The sequence below is a fragment of the Myxocyprinus asiaticus genome, chromosome 22 (assembly GCF_019703515.2).
Source record: "Myxocyprinus asiaticus isolate MX2 ecotype Aquarium Trade chromosome 22, UBuf_Myxa_2, whole genome shotgun sequence".
Taxonomy (NCBI): Eukaryota; Metazoa; Chordata; class Actinopteri; order Cypriniformes; family Catostomidae; genus Myxocyprinus; species Myxocyprinus asiaticus.
The window spans coordinates 31,150,245-31,171,021 of record NC_059365.1 but is presented as its reverse complement, the minus strand read 5'-3'; the positions used below and the strand labels follow the sequence as shown (position 1 = coordinate 31,171,021).

Sequence of the window (20,777 nt, the reverse complement as noted above, 5' to 3'; positions counted from 1 at the left end):
TATTGTTATTTTGTTTTATTTGTAACTGTGTGAGTGTCAAATGACAGAATTCAGACAGTGGTATGCTTGGAGTCTTGTGGTATGGAAAAAAAATGAAACCGAAAGGTTGAAACCAGCATGAGAGAACCCAACAATGAGTGGGAGAGAAATAAAATAAGCCAAACAAACCCAAAAGAAACAGTCACAGTAAAAGTCCTACAGATCCAGTAGAAGCCACGGCCACCTCGAAGACATTCACTAAATAACCGAAAGGCAGCAGAGGATGTAAGAGAAAAATAACAAGATGCACGCCTGCCTCTCCTCTGCACTGCACTCCAGGTGACCTTTCAATCGAATCTACTATCAGCTTATTGGCTGAACATCATAGTCTCCTCTAGACAGCCATGTTGAGCTTTGACTGCTGGTTCCCCCTGATGGCTGATCTTGGAACTGCTTTGTGCCCAGCAACACAATGCCACAATAATTTGCTGCCACACTCCCCCTGACATCCCCTCCCCCAAGTACCCTCGCAACAGGTGCCGTTATCTGCATCTAAAGGTCCACCCCACAGGTTTGGCACAAGACCACGTTAGTCAAACCAGGACCAAAAATATTGCTCCTCTTGATATTATTCCGTTCTCTTTAATATTCTTTTATATAAATTACACTTAAAAACATGAGAAGCAGATGCGTGTGTCTGATAAACATGAATTAGGCCAAATGAGTTCATTGTGACCGTCTTCCTCAATCTTTCATTTTCTCCGTAATACCATTTATTCTGTTCTAGCTCAAGAAACGCCATTGGCCGTATAAAAAAAAAACCAACATAGAAAAAAAAAGAAAAAAAAAAAAGGAGTAAAACAGGTATTTTCCCCTATTGCTCGCTCGCTCCCGTGAGTGGAAGCGAAGGCAGAAGGTAACTGTGGTCTCGTTAGTGCAGTAGAGTCTGAACCTCCGTGGGGCGTCTGGTCTCAAAATGCTGACGGCCACTAAATGGCCTCCCTGCTCCTTCCTGAAAAGCTCACATCTCATTGGGCATGTCCTCGTGGTCGCAGGGTGACAGGTCTCCATTGGTAGTCACTGCAGAGTTGTCCTGGTATCCAGGGGGCATGAAGGCCAGGGCGTAGGGGTAGAGATCGTGGCATGATGCACGGTATGAATCGACAACTTTCTCCTGCTGCGAGCCCAGACTGCCATCCCTCAAAGCCTGGAGTACCTCTGTGCACGTCTAATATTCAATCATAAAAAATATAAGAGATGTAGCTTATGCTTTTCATGTGAAGTAACAAATATTATACTGTTCTCTTTATAGAAACAATACCTGAATTGTTCTGCCCGTCAGAGACTCATTCAAAGAGGTAGCCAGCTCAGCAGCCATGCCCTCAGAGGAGGGGTCAAGACAGACCATCATCTTAGCAGCTGCATACATAAAGAGGACACTTGTTTTTCACAGCACAATTCCCCATAAACAGCTCAGAAACGTTCAGCTCATTCTTGGCTTGGGGCTTTAAATGTCAACATGAAAAAGCATTTGTAATGCATTTTACTTCTGTAATGTGTTTTTCCTAACAAAACAGATAAAATGATCGAGAGCTGAAACTGATTATTCATGAATGAAGGATGAATGAATGAACGTGGTTTTACGACTGCTGTGGCAAAGCAGATAGCCACAGTATACTGGCAGATTAATATTGCGGAAGGATGAGAGTTTAAGAGATTTAATGCCCATTGCAATAAATATGCAACCTATGTGGAGACTAGTTCTTTCAATTAGTCAAGTCATTTTTATTTGTATAGCGCTTTTCACAACAAACATCGTTTCAAAGCAGCTTTACAGAAAATCATGCATTAACAGAAAATGAAACTATAATATCTATAAAGTCTTAGAATCATTATTGTGTAGCTGCATAAAATACGATTGTGAATTGTGTTTAAAAATAAGTAATTAAATAATAATTGTATTTAGAAACCCAGTGAGCAAGCCGAAGGCGACTGGGGCAAGGAACACAAAACTCCAAAGATGTTGGTTAATGGAGAAAATTGTCAAAATCCCACTTTGGGAAACGTTTAATATTACTTGAATTGGTGCTATTTTAGTACATTTCTATCTTTATTCTGTGGAAGGCTCTGTTTGGAAAATATTAATAAAAAATAGTTACATATTGCTTTGTTTTCTTTCCTAAGAAGGAAATAAGTGCATTTTGACAGGAAAAAAGTACAAGTGTATGTGTGTGTGTGTATATATATATATATATATATATATATATATATATATATATAATATGTGTGTGTATATATATATATATATACACACACACACACACACACACACACACACACACACACAGTGGTGTGAAAAAATGTTTGCCCCCTTCCTGATTTCTTATTTTTTTGCATGTTTGTCACACTTAAATGTTTCAGATCATCAAACAAGTTTAAATATTAGTCAAAGATAACACAAGTAAACACAAAATGCAGTTTTTAAATGAAGGTTGTTATTATTAAGGGAAAACAAAATCCAAACCTACATGGCCCTGTGTGAAAAAGTGATTGCCCCCTAAACCTAATAACTGGGTGGGCCACCCTTAGCAGCAACAACTGCAATCAAGCGTTTGTGATAACTTGCAATGAGTCTTTTACAGCACTGTGGAGGAATTTTGGCCCACTCATCTTTCCAGAATTGTTGTAATTCAGCCACACTGGAGGGTTTGAGCATGAACTGCCTTTTTAAGGTCATGCCACAGCATCTCAATAAGATTCAGGTCAGGACTTTGACTAGGCCACTCCAAAGTCTTCATTTTGTTTTTCTTCAGCCATTCAGAGGTGGACTTGCTGGTGTGTTTTGGATCATTGTCCTGCTGCAGAACCCAAGTTCGCTTCAGCTTGAGGTCACGAACAGATGGCCGGACATTCTCCTTCAGGATTTTTTGGTAGACAGCAGAATTCATGGTTCCATTTATCACAGCAAGTCTTCCAGGTCCTGAAGCAGCAAAACAGCCCCAGACCATCACACTACCACCACCATATTTTACTGTTGGTATGATGTTCTTTTTCTGAAATGCGGTGTTACTTTTACGCCAGATGTAATGGGACACACACCTTCCAAAAAGTTCAACTTTTGTCTCGTCAGTCCACAGAGTATTTTCCCAAAAGTCTTGGGGATCATCAAGATGTTTTCTGGCAAAAATGAGACGAGCCTTAATGTTCTTTTTGCTCAGCAGTGGTTTTCGTCTTGGAACTCTGCCATGCAGGCCATTTTTGCCCAGTCTCTTTCTTATGGTGGAGTCATGAACACTGACCTTAACTGAGGCAAGTGAGGCCTGCAGTTCTTTGGATGTTGTTGTGGGGTCTTTTGTGACCTCTTGGATGAGTCGTCGCTGCGCTCTTGGGGTAATTTTGGTCAGCCGGCCACTCCTGGGAAGGTTCAGCACTGTTCCATGTTTTCGCCATTTGTGGATAATGGCTCTCACTGTGGTTCTCTGGAGTCCCAAAGCTTTAGAAATGGCTTTATAACCTTTTCCAGACTGATAGATCTCAATTACTTTCGTTCTCATTTGTTCCTGAATTTCTTTGGATCTCGGCATGATGTTTAGCTTTTGAAGATCTTTTGGTCTACTTCACTTTGTCAGGCAGGTCCTATTTAAGTGATTTCTTGATTGAGAACAGGTGTGGCAGTAATCAGGCCTGGGTGTGGCTAGAGAAATTGAACTCAGGTGTGATAAACCACAGTTATGTTTTAGCAGGTAGGGCAAACTTTTTTATTTTCCCTTAATAATAACAACCTTCATTTAAAAACTGCATTTTGTGTTTACTTGTGTTATCTTTGACTGATATTTAAACTTGTTTGATGATCTGAAACATTTAAGTGTGACAAACATGCAAAAAAATAAGAAATCAGGAAGGGGGCAAACACTTTTTCACACCACTGTGTTATATATATATATATATATATATATATATATATATATATATATATATATATATATATATATATATATATATACACACACACACACACACACACACACACCGATCAGCCACAACATTAAAACCACCTGCCTAATATTGTGTAGGTCCCCCTCGTGCTGCCAAAAGAGTGCCAACCCGCATCTCAGAATAGCATTCCGAGATGAAATTCTTCTCACCACAATTGTACAGAGCGGTTATCTGAGTTACCGTAGACTTTGTCAGTACGAACCAGTCTGGCCATTCTCTGTTGACCTCTCTCATCAACAAGGCATTTCTGTCCACAGAACTGCCGCTCACTGGATGTTTTTTGTTTTTGGCACCATTCAGAGTAAATTCTAGAGACTGTTGTGCATGAAAATCCCAAAAGATCAGCAATTACAGAAATACTCAAACCAGCCCATCTGGCACCAACAATTATCGATGCGTTTATCTAATCAGCCAATTGTGTGGCAGCAGTGCAGTGCATAAAATCAAGGACAATGTTCCATGCCACACAGCCAGGTCAATCAAGGTGTGGATGGAGGACCACCGGATCAAGACCCTGTCATAGCCAGCCCAATCTCTAGACCTGAACCCCATGGATGGATGGAAGATGGATGGCCACAAGCCATCAAACAAAGCCGAGCTGCTTGAATTTTTGCATAAAGTCATCCAACAGCAATGTGAAAGACTGGTAGAGAGCATGCCAAGACGCATGAAAGCTGTGACTGAAAATCAGAGTTATTCCACCAAATACTGATTTCTGAACTCTTTCTAAGTTAAAACATTAGTATTGTGTTGTTTAAAAATGAATATGAACTTGTTTTCTTTGCATTATTTGAGGTCTGAAAACAATGCATCTTTTTGGTTATTTTGACCAGTTGTCATTTTCTGCTAATAAATGCTCTAAATGACAATATTTTTATTTGGAATTTGGAAGAAATGTTGTCAGTACTTTATAGAATAAAACAAAAATCTTAATTTTACTCAGACACATACCTATAAATAGTAAATCCAGAGAAACTGATAATTTTGCAGTGGTCTCTTTGCTGTATATGTGTCAAATTTTATCACTTTCAAAATCTGATTAAAAATGTTAATGTTAACCAATCGCTTATGCAGCCTTGGTGACATAAGGCAAATAGGAAGGTTTTCTAGGCAGAGCAAGCTATTACATTTTCATAAAAGATTACAGAAACAAACATTTTCATCTTTGAAATAACATGCACGGATGTATTGTGCACAATAAAAGGAGCCTCTATCTAACTACGGACTGTGTGGCAGTTTCCGAAAGAATGAACAACTTTTATGGGTACCTGCAACTCTGTGTGGTATTGAATTGGCATGCTTGCTCAGGAAGTTCTGGTTGAAAGTCTTGGGGTTGCTCTCTCCAAACAGTTTTGTGATCTCCTGCTTCAGAACCGTCTGCACTGCCTCGGTCATGCCCTTACTGTCAGACACTAAATAAGACAAATATCAGTTTGCTTGCTTTTATGCTTTTGAGTGTTAAAATATTCTTTATATCGACAAGGCTGTATGTCACTGAGGTACAAGCACATTTCTGTACCTCCTTTGAAGAATCGTACTAAACACTGATGGAGCCAGGGGTGATCAGGGTCCAATGAGTAAGCCCTCTTGATTGACTGCAGCATCAAAAGATACTTTTCTACAAACACAAACACACATCATGAGTATTGAATCACTGAAGACTGATACACAGGGTTCCCAAACCTTTTGACTAATGAACTTCAGTGACTACGTTTACATGGACACCAGAAGCGGCATATTGCTTTAAAGTGGTATTCCAGATTACATGCACAGTATAATTGGCATACTCTTTACTACTGTATTCATGCGGTTCAGTCAGTAAGCAGCTTTATCCACAGCAACATAATTTCCCCACAACACTTGTGTAAATAACAAACATGGCATCTGAGGAAAACTTTGCTATTTTATTATCTGTTGCTTTGCTTTATTTTCAGATATTCCAGAGTTGTTGCTGTGTTTATAACCTTATCTTTTTATCATGATATGCACCGGAATTGCACTGCAAATGTTGGATTTCCCCCTTAATAAAACTCTGGGATTCCCCCAATGTATGAGCGAATTTATGCTAATGTAAGGGACAGTAGATATTTTACATGGTTGTGTATAAATGGGTATAGTTTAAAGTGCATGTGCTTTTCCCACTGTACTCCCAGAAATGTTGAATTCTTTACATTGTGTTGATTTGTTTTTGGGCTCCATCCTATGATGTTTGTTATCCAGGATGTTCACGCACATGCACACTCCTCAAAATTATTTAAGAACGTGCTTATGCGTTTACATCATGGCCACATAAGCAGCGTTCTCCGGGAGAAACCAGGGTGTGTTAAACCACTTTATCTTAATCCCTTAAACGGTGTAAGGAAATCACCATTCGTTTACACGTTTCAGAACGGCACTTACTGCAAAAACCCTGGAATAAACCGTTTCCATAAGTGCATGTAAACGTGGTCATTGATTTCTCTAGTCATTTGTAATTACTGGATAAATTCTTTAACTGATTACACTCACAAAGAGCAATTTCTATCCAATGAAAAAGTTATGTTGACTATACAATTTTCTTTTCTGTTTTAAGATTTTATTCATTACTATGACGTTTTGAGGACTGGAAATGACAAATTTAAAATTGCCTGATATTTTCAGGTTTTCCATGACTGTGGGGAACCCTCTATACATTATGAATCACTTTGAGGAGTTAGTCAGTGTGCTCACCTTTCCTGAGGTAGATCTCAAAGGCCAGCAGGTGCGTCTCTATTTTATTCTTTACTAAATTCTTCAGGGGAGTCAGAAACTTAACTGCTTCTTCTAGAGGATTCTCAACCTAAATAAAACAAAAAAAAACATGCCATCATGATTCTCAGCTGAAAGACAAACATTTCAGATGAACACAATCAGAATACTTCTTTCCAATATTCTTATATACAGTGCATCCGGAAAGTATTCACAGCGCTTCACTTTTTCCACATTTTGTTGTTATAGCCTTATTCCAAAATGGATTAAATTCATTATTTTCCTCAAAATTCTACAAACAATACCCCATAATGACAACGTGAAAGAAGTTTGTTTGAAATCTTTGCAAATTTATTAAAAATAAAAAAACGATGTACATCACATGTACATAAGTATTCACAGCCTTTGCTCAATACTTTGTTGAAGCACCTTTGGCACCAATTACAGCCTCAAGTCTTTCTGAGTATGATGCTACAAGCTTGGCACACCTATTTTTGGGCAGTTTCTCCCACTCTTCTTTGCAGGACCTCTCAAGCTCCATCAAGTTGGATGGGGAGCGTCGGTGCACAGCCATTTTCAGATCTCTCCAGAGATGTTCAATCGGGTTCAAGTCTGGGCTCTGGCTGGACCAATCAGGGACATTCACAGAGTTGTCCCGGAGACACTCCTTTGTTATCTTGGCTGTGTGCTTAGGGTCGTTGTCCTGTTGGAAGATGAACCTTCGCCCCAGTCTGAGGTCCAGAGTGCTCTGGAACAGGTTTTCATCAAGGATGTCTCTGTACATTGCTGCATTCATCTTTCCCTCGATCCTGACTAGTCTCCCAGTTCCTGCCGCTGAAAAACATCCCCACAGCATGATGCTGCCACCACCATGCTTCACTGTAGGGATGGTATTGGCCAGGTGATGAGTGGTGCCTGGTTTCCTCCAGACATGACGCTTGCCATTCAGGCCAAAGAGTTCAATCTTTCTCATGGTCTGAGAGTCCTTCAGGTGCCTTCTGGCAAACTCCAGGCAGGCTGTCATTTGCCTTTTACTGAGGAGTGGCTTCCGTCTGGCCACTATACCATACAGGCCTGATTGGTGGAGTGCTGCAGAGATGGTTGTTCTTCTGAAAGGTTCTCCTCCCTCCACAGAGAAATGCTGGAGCTCTGTCAGCGTGACCATCGGGTTCTTGGTCACCTCCCTGACTAAGGCCCTTCTCCCCCGAACACTCAGTTTGGCTGGGCGGCCAGCTCTAGGAAGAGTCCTGGTGGTTCCAAACTTCTTCCATTTACGGATGGAGGCCACTGTGCTCATTGGGACCTTCAATGCTGCAGAAATTGTTCTGTACCCTTCCCCAGATCTGTGCCTCGATACAATCCTGTCTCGGAGGTCTACAGACAATTTCTTGGACTTCATGGCTTGGTTTGTGCTCTGACATGCACTGTTAACTGTGGGACCTTATATAGACAGGTGTGTGCCTTTCCAAAACATGTCCAATCAACTGAATATACCACAGGTGGACTCCAATCAAGTTGTAGAAACATCTCATGGATGATCAGTGGAAACAGGATGCTCCTGAGCTCAATTTTGAGTGTCATGGCAAAGGCTGTGAATACTTACGTACATGTGATTTTTTTCATTTTTTATTTTTAATAAATTTGCAAAGATTTCAAACAAACTTCTTTCACGTTGTCATTATGGGGTATTGTTTGTAGAATTTTTAGGAAAATAATAATTTAATCCATTTTGGAATAAGGCTGAAACATAAAATGTGGAAAAAGTGAAGCGCTGTGAATACTTTCCAGATGCACTGTATAGACTTCTACTAAAAAAATGTCAACATACACACCTTTGCCAGTTTTTCTGGTATGAGCTCCTCTTTAGGTCCTCCTATCTCCTCTTCGTCCTCTTCCTTTTTCTTCTTTTGGTTCTTTAGCTGTTTCTCTTTTTCAGCGTTCTTCTTTTCCTCCTCTAACTGAGCTTTCTTTTGGGCACGTCTCTGTTTATTACGCAACTTCTTCAGCTCTTTGTCCGTCAAGTTGGCTACAGGAGAACCACAATAGTTTAGAAAACAAAAGCCTTCATTATAATCTATTTTTGTGTATTTTGAAACTGATTGTGAAGTATGTCCAAAAAGCAAGGATGGTCCCTCTGAGGTTTAAATGTGTTCTGAATGAATGAAGGTACCGTTATCGGCCTGTGACTCCTTGTTGTCATCAGAGAGCGGGCTATCGTGAAGGCTGAGGTAGATCTCGATGGCCGTGCGTGCTGCCTTGAAGTAGAAAGGGTGCATGCGCAGCACATCCTCCAGGTTGAGCAAATCCACGTACGAGCATAGCGTCATCTTCCGCGTGCAGTATGTGTGGAAGTCAAACTGGTCGTCTGTTATCTCCACAAAATGCTGTAAATGACACCATACAAAGTAAAAGTAATAACTTAAAAGATCTCAAAATTGAAGACGAACCAATGCTACTTGAAACTTAGGAATTATCTTTGTGCTTAAACCAACAGATTTAGCACAGACAAGGGTGCTCACTATTGGCCCACTAGTTCTCAAACTCAATATTTCAAGCTGAACTAAACCTCAGACAGTATCTGATGCTGTGGCCCTAATTGAGGATGGTACAAAGGACTCACTCTCTCAATTTCATGGCACTTCTTCAGTGCCTCTCCGTATTTGTTCAAGGATTTGTAGGCCAGAGCGCATTCCGTCTGGAACCACATACACTGCATCTCATTCAGATTCTCTACCGCAGATGTACCTTCCTGCAGGACAGCCAAAAATTGAATACAATCACATTAAAATTACCAGAGACAGAAAACACTCAATTTTTCTGTTTGCACAACCATTGGAAAACGGGGAGTCGTAAATAGCCGAGGTATTGCCAAGATGGACATCAAATGAACTGCCTTAAAAGGGATACTATATGGTGTTATTATACAACAATTGTGCACATGACTTACCCGTGTGAACTTGGAACACATCTCCTCTGCCTCCTTGATAAGTCCAGCCTTGAGCAGATACTTGGCACACTTGGAGTTGATGAAGCGGTCAGCAGTGTCAAGAGCCTGGGCCTCGTCCATCCAGCGAGCAGCTTCACGGATGTTACCCGCATGCTTTCAAGAGAACACGAGCAAGAGTGAGACGAGGAAAACAGTCACTCAGCTGTACTTTTTAATATCTTCTGTCTTGGGAAAGAACATTATGACTAGAATATTACTCTCCAAACTATTTTTAATTAGTTTAATGTGTTTTACCTTGTATATCTTCGCTTTGATGAGGAAGAGCTCTATGAGGGTGGGGGTGCTCTCAATGGCTGCGTTGATGTATTCTAGGGCAAGTGTTTGTTTGCCGATATGGTTGAAATGCTGGGCCAGGAAATACTGAACCCACAGTAGAGAGGTGGGAGGCTCTGTTTTCCCATCATCTAAAAATCACATTTCAAATGTGCTGTCAACAGTCAAAACACTCAAAAATGTGGTACTATTTACCATTACTGCTTTACAACTGCCATTTATAATTAAAGGAATAGAGCCATATGGCTTACAATCTTCTGAGAAAACAAAAGCAGAAATGCTAAAGAATGTACTTGCCACTCTTTTGCTTAAGGAAAGTGAGGGACCTTGGGCTGTCAAGTTCCCAAAAAAAACAAAAAATAAAAAATAAAAAGCACCTTAAAAGTAACAATATATTTTCATACCTTCTTAAGCCATACAGTAGCATTAAATGAAGAAAAAAAAAGTCTGAAAGTCTTGCCATCCGCTTTGGTGTTCAATTCAAACATGTCGCCATTAGACCAAGTGCTACGTTGTCGCTAAATGTTACATCGGTCGATCTTGTAAATGTGTTTTTATGCCTTGCAAACTTAAAAGGTGCACTCAGTAAGATTTTAGCTGGCTCTTACTCACCCCGTCGGTCCCAGCAGTACTTGTGGTTTTGGACTCTAAACTGACACCCATCGAACTGGATACTGGGAGTTTGTTTACCAAGTGCTGCTGCTTCACACCGAAGATGTTTGTTTATATTCTGTTTTGGTACTTTAAGTCTGCGTTTTCTCCCATGTCATACACACATCCCTATTATTGACATTCTTGGATCTAATCCAAATGAATTTTGCGCGCCGGACTGTGACCGGAAAGTCGCAATTCGTTAGTTCTCTGCCAGCTGAGACCGCCGCATGCTTGCGCTTGTCATTTGTTGTTCACGCCATTTATCCGTGATCCGTGCCGTGAGAGTTGCAGGTCGTAGTGTTTTGTTTTATCACTTCAGCAGGGACCTCTTTTTTGGAGATTTTATCTTTCCACTTGCACTCATTCTGTTTTGTCTGGTGAATCACACTGCTGCTGATCAATACACTCTGGACTATACTGTTGACTTGGGCTCCGTTGTTGTTTGCAATAAGTATATTGTGCTTGTTGTTATATTGTTTGGTTTGCTTGTTTTGTTTACATGTACTTTTATGTTTAAGCTTTGGCTGAAAGTAAACATGTTATTATTGAAGCCAAAGTCTACTTTGGTTGTCTGTGTTGCTGATCACTCCGCACTCAGTATGTGTGATGCAAATTTCACCATCAGCACAGCTTGCGCGGCTGTCCGCGCATGGCCCAGATTTTCTGGACACAAGAACAGTCCTCATCTGTGTGCATCGTTGGCCCATGTGCCAGCTGTTGGCTGTACTGAAAGAGTACCACAAAGCAGTCTTAGTGCGCACGCGTCGAAAGCCGATCATATTTGCTCACGGTCAAAATAGTATAAAAGGCAACACGCTCGACCGGATGTGATCCAATCTGGAACGTGAAAAAAGAAATATAACCGGGCCTTTACTATTATTGTCATTATAATTGGTAGTAACTCAATTGCAATACATAGTGTCATGTGCTGCAAACATGGCAGCGCCCATGAGGGGGCGACCCGCTCCATGCAAAATTAAACAGCTTTTATTGGGTTTCTGATTTGCCTCGAGTTTTTAACTCATGTGAGTGTACACCATTTTTGACATTTCAAAAAATAAATTGCAGATTTAAACTTTTCACCAAAGTAACATTACCTAGCTGGCTCAAATTTACAAGGTTTTGTAGAAATTGTGAGAATGACATCAGTAAGAATGGGTTGAAAATTACAAATAAACCAGTAATTAAATGCCTTCGTTTTTCCAGCAAAGCTTGTTTTTCTTAAGGAAACTTAATATTCAATGAAAAATATAAATATAATTCCAGGCATATACTGTATACATATAAAAATACATTGCTAAATCTAAAATCAACCGGGCCAGTAGAAAAAATCCTTACCATTGAGCCCTCGTTAAATGGAAAGAGTGGTCAGTACATTCTTAAGCATTTCTCCTTGTGTGTTCAACAGAAAAAAAGAAGTCATATGGGTTTGGAACAACATAAGGGTGAATAAATACCAGAATTTTCATTTTTTGTTAAACTACTCTTTTAGGGGGCCTGGGTAGCTCAGTGGTAAAGACGCTGGCTATCACCCCTGGAGTTCGCTATCCCAGGGTGTGCTGAGTGACTCCAGCCAGGTCTCCTAAGCAACTAAATTGGCCCGGTTGCTAGGGAGGGTAGAGTCACATGGGGTAACCTCCTCGTGGAGCTATAATGTGGTTCGTTCTCAGTGGGGCACGTGGTGAGTTGAGCGTGGTTGCCGCGGTGGATGGCGTGAAGCCTCCACACGTGCTATGTCTCCATGGCAACGTGCTCATCAAGCCACGTGATAAGATGCGTGGGTTGACATGGAGGCAACTGGGATTCGTCCTCCACCACTCAGACTGAGGCAAATCACTACGTGGCCACGAGGACTTAAAAGCACATTTGGAATTGAGCATTCCAAATTGGGAGAAAAAGGGAAAAAAAAAGTTTGCCTACATCTAAGGGCCTGTTTACACCTGGCCACTTCATGCGTTTTCACTGATCGGATAGCTATCCGATCATGAGAAGACCAGGTGTAAATGCCCTCCGAAATGCATTTGAGACGGATTGCAATCCAATCGCTCAAACCACTTCAGAAGGTGATTTGAGATGCATTCCAGACGAAACTGGTCAAGTGTAAATGCATCTGGCTGTTCAAGTCACATATGTAAACTTTACCCTGCCCAAACAGCACTATGTCAGCATAGGAAAAATGTGAAACATAACAGCTGTCACGGAATATTTGCATTGGGCTTGCGTCGCACAGTAAATAATAACAAAGAAAGAGACGAATGCATGTTTTAGGAGAGACAGAACTTTTTTCCTCATTTATTTGATGCAGATCGCTGATGAAACTGAAACTAAACACTGACATGAGCGCAGCTGACGTGCATGACACGTCTTATCTTTGACAAACCCCAAGGGTAAAAAAAACAGACTACGCGCTGGGCAAATTCACTTGGAATCAAATAATAAAGCACATCTTTTAAATTCACTGCCTGGAATTAGCATAATCACAGAAGTAAACTGTTTTATTTGCAAGTAGCATGAAAATTGAAGATCGGATTTATATCCATTTGGTGGAGACACAATGATGTGGCCAAGTGTAAATGGAATGCACTTTTTCAATCGGATAGCAAGCCGATCAGTAAAAACGCATGAAGTGGCCAAGTGTAAATAGGCCCTAATATTACCGAATTGGTATCAATTCGTCGGCACACAGTTCACATAAAATATTTATAACAGTTGAATAAAAGCTTTCATGTTTACATGCTGAGCATTTACTCACCATTTTGGTTGAACATTCTACAGGTTCTCAAACTTTTTTCAAAGCCCACAACTAACTCCTCAATTATTGCCGCCTGAAGAAGGTGAGAAGATGACATGATGTTACTCCAAGTGATGTCTTCTCTAATTTGTGGAGTACTGAGGTCCAGTACAGATTTCTACTGAGATATGGCCCCTATCTCACCTTGTCTTTATGAGAGTAGATTGATTTGAGTGTGGTAAAGACAGGCGGGCATCCTTTGCTGAAGTTCATCCGCAGGTACCGATCCAGACACTCTCTAAACTTCTCGCCTACAAGAACCAAAAGCAGTCATGTACACAAACATTATGAGAGCAGAACAGCCCAATTTTTTTTTAACAAGACTGGCACAGACCTGTGAGGAAGCTGAGAGGAAGCCTTCTTGGCACTAACCCTTTAGGATACTTAACCCAGGCATCTTCATAGATTTTCTGCCTCTCCTCTGCACTCTCTGAAAAAACATAACACATAATAAGAGCCAAATGGACAAGAAAATTGCCAGGCTTTGCTGTGTTCACTGTCAATAAGAATCTGAACAAATCTGCATATGTGTACTTGGTTTGAGTGCTTTCTCTAGCCCTTGATAGTAGCTCCAGTTCTCGGGGTTTCTCTCCAGCAGTCGCTGATAGACCTCTGTAGCTTCACCAGCCCGATCCAATTTCAGAAGAAGCTCTCCTACAGACATTGCCAAACACATTGCTTCAGTAAAACTGTGAAAGCACAAAATGTCCATGGCGTCATGCTCTCAGAAAAACAGCCATACAGGTTTGGAGTGACGTTAGAGTGAGTAAATAATTACAGAATTTTCAATACAAGTTAAGCTCAGTCGACAGCATTTGTGGCATAATGTTGATTACCACAAAACATAATTTCCACTCGTCCCTCCTTTTCTTTAAAAAAAAAAAAAAAGAAAAAAATCGAGGTTACAGTGAGGCACTTACACTGGAAGTGAATGGGGCCAATTTATGGTGGGTTTGAAAGGTAGAAATGTGAAGCTTATAATTTTATAAAAGCACTTACATTACATTTTCATTTAAAACTCATGCATTATGGGGCCTGGGTAGCTCAGCGAGTACTGATGCTGACTACCACCCCTGGAGTGGCGAGTTCGAATCCAGAGTGTGCTGAGTGATTCCAGCCAGGTCTCCTATGCAACCAAATTGGCCCGGTTGCTAGGGAGGGTAGAGTCACATGGGGAAACCTCCTTGTGGTCTTGATTAAGTGGTTCTTGCTCTCAATGGGGCGTGTGGTAAGTTGTGCGTGGATCAACATTATGCCACAAATGCTGTCGATTTAGCTTTACTTGTGTTGAACCCGGAATATTCCTTTAAGAGCCATTGGCTCCCTGATCATTTGTATTGTCTGAAGCCCTACTAAGTTCCCACAAACAAAAAAACACACCTCGCGTCTCCTCCACAGCCAGTTTGTCACAAACTTGTTTTTCAAAGTTGGTCAAGTGATCGAGAGCTTCTTTGAAAAGCCCAGCCTCCCTCAACAGCTGATTCTGATACAGCAACAGCTCACTGTACTCGTAATCCACCTTATCTGGAGATGTCTGAAAGACACCCAAAAACACACAACCTATTGGAATCTTCTTAAAGCAACAGTCAAGAGAATAATACACAATGTACTGCACGTGCCACACTTGAACTGAAATGTTTGAAATAATTTACAGTACGCTGAGGCTAAAATGATCTTCTCATTTGTTATCTTCAGTATACAAAGCTAAAAACAAACAAACAAACACAACTACCTCGTATATCACCTACTAAGCCATCTTGCATTAGAAATGTGCAGAAGTGAACTGTCCTACTTTGTGTGGATGACGTGACTGACAGGGAAAGGTGAAAGAGACCTGTTGTGTTTTGCGAAATTCTTCCACAATCTTTGCCGCCATCTCATAATCTTCCAGAAGGTGATACGCAATGGCATAGCCAATCCAGGACGCTCTCTGAGCTGGCCGTAACTGCAGTAACTGGTACCTGGTCTCCTGTGAGAGAAAAATGAGATGAAAAGTTTCCACAGAACATCACTGTTCCTGACACAAAGGCTCACATTCAAAATAATTTACCCTGTAACCTTCGAGGTCTCTCATTTGGATCTGCAGCAGTGAGAGATCTCTGAGGATTTGCAGATTGTCTTTGTCCCATTTCAGAGCATTCCTGTAGCACTTGATGGCCTCGTCATACTTCTTATCCGAGCGCTGAAGCAAACCGTAAACGTGCCAACCTGAGGAGGAGGAGTTAAGGGCTGGAAACAGCACTGCAAATAGCTCTTAAATTATGCTAAGGGGTAATCCCTGACATACGGTGCCAGACAACTGGCATTAAGGGTCACAAAGTGCCTCATACTGTCATTGGGCTATGCCAGGGCAGGGCACAGATGAGAGGTCCTTTGACAGTGCTTTTCACAATTTTGCTGACAGTGGGAAAGTTTTAAGGATACACACATGACTCTTCAGGTCATTTCGTAAACCTCTTCGCACTAAATCATATGCCTCCTCTTTTCGGCCCAAGCAGTTCAGAGTCAGTCCCTTCATTGCTAGGGTTTCTGTAGGAACAAAGTCAGACATGGACAGAAAGTGTGTTGTTGTGTGCTCTGCAACAAATGTAATTTGTCAGAATTAAAGGGACAGTTCACCCAAAAATGAAAAATAATTTACTCACTCTCATGCCATCCTAGATGTGTATGACTTTCTTTCATCTGCTGAACACAAATGTAGACAATGCAAGTGAATGATGATCAGAACTTTGAAGCTCCAAAAGGAGATAAAGGCAGCATAAAAGTAATCCATAAGACTCCAGTGGTTTAGTCAATGTCTTCTGAAGCGATCCAGTTGGTTTTGGGTGAGAACAGACCAAAATTTAACTCCTTTTTCACTGTACATTTTGCCATTGCAGTCTCTAGGCACAATCATGATTTCAAGCTTGATTACACTTATTAGTATGTAAAGTGAAAAATGAGTTATATTTTGGTCTGTTCTCACCCAAAACTGATTACATGGCTTCAGAAGACATTGATTAAACTACTGGAGTCGTATGAATTACTTTTATGCTGCCTTTATGTGCTTTTTGGAGCTTCAAAGTTCTGATCACTATTCACTTGCATTGTGAGGACCTACAGAGCTGAGATATTCTTCTAAAAATCTTCATTTGTGTTCAGCAGAAGAAAGTCATACACATCTGGGCATGGCATGAGAGTAAATTATAATCATTTTTGGGTGAAATATTCCTTTAAGACAGATGACAGTATTCATTAAAATATCACCTTTTGTGTTCCGCATAGGAAAGGAAGTCAAATATTCCTTTAAGAGAAAAATATGTGATAAATGCCTGACACACCTACTAAATTTATACTGAATGAGAACGGTCTTACCTCCGTGTTCGGCAAACTTTGGGTTGGACAGGATCTGTTTGCAAAACTTGAGCCCATTTCTGTACTGCTTGTGTTCGTAGCATCTCTACAAGACATACAAAAGGAATAAGATGCTCTTTAAAAACACTTTCACTGCATATTAGCCTAAATTAATATCATTTAAGGTTTTAGTAAGCGATCTACATCTTGTTAACCTTTCAAACCAGAAACATCAAACCAAAACCACAGAGAAAGTGTGTAACACGATCTGTACTGAAACTACACAATCAGGAGACTCCAAGTATGATACAAGTGTGAATCACCTTGGCACCCTGTAGAAGAGATGCAACTACACAAAGGCTGAAGTGAACTCTTGCAAAGACATGCACTGGATCTTTGCCAGTAAAGGGATTTGAAAAATGAGCCGCACCTTCTGTATCAGCGTTCCCTTAAAGGGATAGTTCACCCAAAAATGAATTATTATTTTCATATATCTCATTATTTACTCACCCTCATGCCATCCCAGATGTGTATGACTTACTTTCTTCTGCTGAACACAAACAAAGATTTTTAGAAGAATATTTAAGCTCTGTAGGTCTTACAATGCAAATGAATGGTGACCAGAAGGCCACTTAAAAGTAATCCATAAAATTTCAGTGGTTTAATCAATGTCTTCAGAAGTGATATGATAGGTGTGGTGAAAAACAGATCAATATGTAAGTCCTTTTTTACTATAAATTTACCTCCCTGCTCAGTCGCTGACGATATGCACAAAGAATGTGAATCGGCAAAAACAAAAGTAGAAGAATGTGAAAGTGGAGATTTATAGTAAGAAAGGACTTAAATATTGATCTGTTTCACACCCACACCTATCATATCACTTCAGAAGATATTGATTAAACACTGGAGTTGTAGGAATTACTTTTATGCTGCCTTTATGTGCTTTTGGGAGCTTCAAAGTTCTGGTCATCATTCACTTGCATTGTGAGAAACTACAGAGCTGAAATATTCTTCTAAAAATGTTTCTTTGGGTTCAGCAGAAGAGAGAAAGTCATTCACATCTGGGATGGCATAAGGGTGAGTAAATGATGACAGAATTTCCATTTTTGTGTGAACTATCCCTTTAAAGACTTGCTTACTGATTTCATGTATCTCTTTTTGAATGTGTTTCACAGTGCTTCTAAAAATGCCCACGGCAGGCTCAGGAAGAAGGCTATGAGATGCTGATTGCAAACACTGGTCACCACAACAGTTCAGCTGTCCAAAAGTGCATTCAGCCAAATATCAACATAACATAATTGTGAAGGAATGCCCCTCTGGCTCAAGCATGATTAACAAACCCCTTTAGCACTGCTGTTTGCATTGTTTCAATGACTTCTATGAGTGAGCAGTGAGCCTGAGAAATTAGACTGTTTGAAGGAACAGATGTTTGACAGCAGAAAATAAACAAGTCAGAGGTATGTCTTACTTAATTTGCACCAGAACAACACAAAATTAACCATTTGGACTGTTATTACATGCTAAATGAGAGCAATGACTGTGCAAACTAATGTTGAGTCATTATACCCTATTTAAAACAACTTCATAAGAACAAAAGAGCACCATTGGGACATCTGAAACTAATATAAGTCACTGGGGAATAACTCAGTTTCAAAGTATTTTCTATTCAGCTGTGTCTCAAAACCCAGTAAGCTACCTACCTAGACAGCTGAGATGACTTAGAATGCGCACAAAATAATGACCAAAAATGCTGCCTAGGTAGACAGCTCATTAGGTTAGTTAACGAACCACAAAACAAGGCAGGACACTTTTTAAACGGGAAACCCATTTGCAAGATTCATGCAGTTGGATCTGACAGCAGCTTTGAGGCGTGGCCTAGTACAGGTAAAAGTGCCACTCTTAAAAGTACACACACTGCACTAATAAGACTGCATTTAATGCTTTGTTTTTCCAATAAAGCGTGCTGAAGCAGTCTTTAGACTAACATATATGTAGATTTCCTGCTTTCGTGTGTTTACTATGCTGCTATTATGTTGCTTTACGCACCGCAGCATTCTAATAACTTGTATGGTGACTGGTCGGCTAACAGATTAACCGTTGTTTTTATAACATACATTCGCGTCTAAAACTCTCTAAGTGTACATGTTATTGTTGGTGAACTATAAGCTGAGGTTTTAAGCAGTGTTTAATGTTCATTTCGGCGATATGGTTTTCAAATCACATACTTTGGGATAAACGTGCTAAGGCAGTTAGCAGCTCTGTATTGGGAAGTTCTGCTCTCAAAGTGCGGGAATGTGCACGAGCTGATGGTCATGTCAGCAGTATTAGAAACAAACGCGCCGCAAATACTTCACGAGGTCGCAAAAGGCTCTTAGCGGGTTTCGCGTGAAGTCAGCGGAGAGGGATCCTGGCTAAAATAGGAAAGCGACTAACACACGCTTGCTTTCTATTATTAACAAGCTAGCGCTCATTTGCAGATTTCCCCCAACTTACCAATATTCTCTTAAAGAGAGCGTTCTCCTTCGGCGGCAGAGTGATCGAGGGCATGGTGCTTCTTGAGCGGCGATCACCGTGACTTTGCTAATCATGAATCGGAATCCGCGATCCTCTGGCCGGGTTGTCTGCTGTATCCTAAAACCCCCCGAACTTCGCTGTCTGGGGCTTCTCGCCTTCACGTGGTGACAGCAGGCCCCCCTTCAGAACCAAAATGGCGACGCTGCTTCTCTCCGGGTCAAACGGTGAAGCGCGCATGCGCCGAGTGTGCAGTATTTCCGAGGCGAATATGGCACGGTCGAAATAACGTGCTTTAAGGGAATATAGGTGCATGGATGTAAACATACCTCTGGTGTATATCTTATTATAATGACAGTACAATGAAATGTACGATCAAAGATATATATTGTAATATTGATTGTTATGAAGTACACATTGTAGTCGCTAGGTGGCACTATTATTCGTCACACGAATGTACGTTTTCAGTGTTCAAATGACAACGGGATCTTGGAATATGCCTGTCCTGACAATTAACATTTAAAAGATCATCGTTAAGTACGTTTCAATAAATGCACTATTATATAATCGTAGAAATGTGAGAATTAAACGTGGTTCGTGATCGATTACTCTGTTTGCCACTAGATCGGTCAATCCAGTTGACAGGGAAGATAATCGAGCACGGATTGAATCGAACAAGTTCGTGTGGGGTTATAGACGCTGTCAAAATGGTTCTCGGTCGGTTATTGTTGCGGACATCAGCTGTCAATAAGAGTAAGTACTACAATCCAACTATATTATGCGTACATTATTGTAACAGTATTCGTCCTATACGTTGTTAGCGAAGCAGCGTGGCCTAACCTTTCTTAGCTTAGCAATACACCAGTCTTGATGTTTAAAAATATGTAAATAAAACACTTATTTTAAAAGAGAATATCTTAATTTTTAAGTTTTTTCTCCCACAATTTTGCTACTAATATTAATTATGCTTTATTTATAAGACCACTTTCAGAATTTGTTGATTAATACCAGACAATCCGGTGACTGTGCATGACATCACTGTTTAAAAATGTAATGCTCATAACTAAAAAATATTTAAAGTTTAGAAAACAGCCACCAGGGCATATTAGAGCTGATACAATTTGACAGGTAGCGGGTAGCAACACTGTCCAATACAGCCAATACATTCATTAAAAATGGTTTTCAAGGATTGATTTATTTCTCTGTATCTTTCAGTGGTTAGCAGAAATGCCTTCACTGCCTCCAAACCTGATCCTTCCAAGCCAAACATGCTAAGAGTAGGGCTGGCGTTTGGAAGCACCGTTTTCCTGTGGGCACTGGTAACTATTTTACATTTAAAATAGTTTAAATATTTAACTTACACAAAGTTATATCTGTTTTTTGAGTTGCCTTAACTCTAAAACCTACTTTTGGTGATGCACTTTCTCTGTTTCCCAATAGCTCTTCAAACAACACAGCACTGATGTGCAGGAGTACAAAATAAGGAATGGTTTAGAGTAATTCATA

At 40.4% G+C, this 20,777-nt stretch overlaps 1 protein-coding gene across 1 annotated transcript; it reads right to left on the bottom strand.

Annotated features, from left to right (window-relative positions):
• naa15a (N-alpha-acetyltransferase 15, NatA auxiliary subunit a) lies at positions 1-19,551 on the bottom strand. Its single transcript, XM_051649836.1, has 20 exons — positions 19,254-19,551; positions 16,782-16,866; positions 15,852-15,956; positions 15,478-15,635; positions 15,262-15,396; positions 14,808-14,961; positions 13,962-14,081; positions 13,762-13,857; positions 13,572-13,678; positions 13,389-13,461; positions 9,944-10,113; positions 9,650-9,802; positions 9,323-9,451; positions 8,873-9,086; positions 8,535-8,728; positions 6,685-6,793; positions 5,495-5,593; positions 5,244-5,387; positions 1,301-1,398; positions 1-1,207 (listed from the first exon to the last, which is right to left on the bottom strand). Exons 1-20 carry the CDS (start codon positions 19,305-19,307, stop codon positions 1,001-1,003), a joined length of 2,604 nt encoding a protein of 867 aa, XP_051505796.1. The 5' UTR covers positions 19,308-19,551; the 3' UTR covers positions 1-1,000.
• Between the last annotated feature and the right edge of the window lie 1,226 nt (positions 19,552-20,777).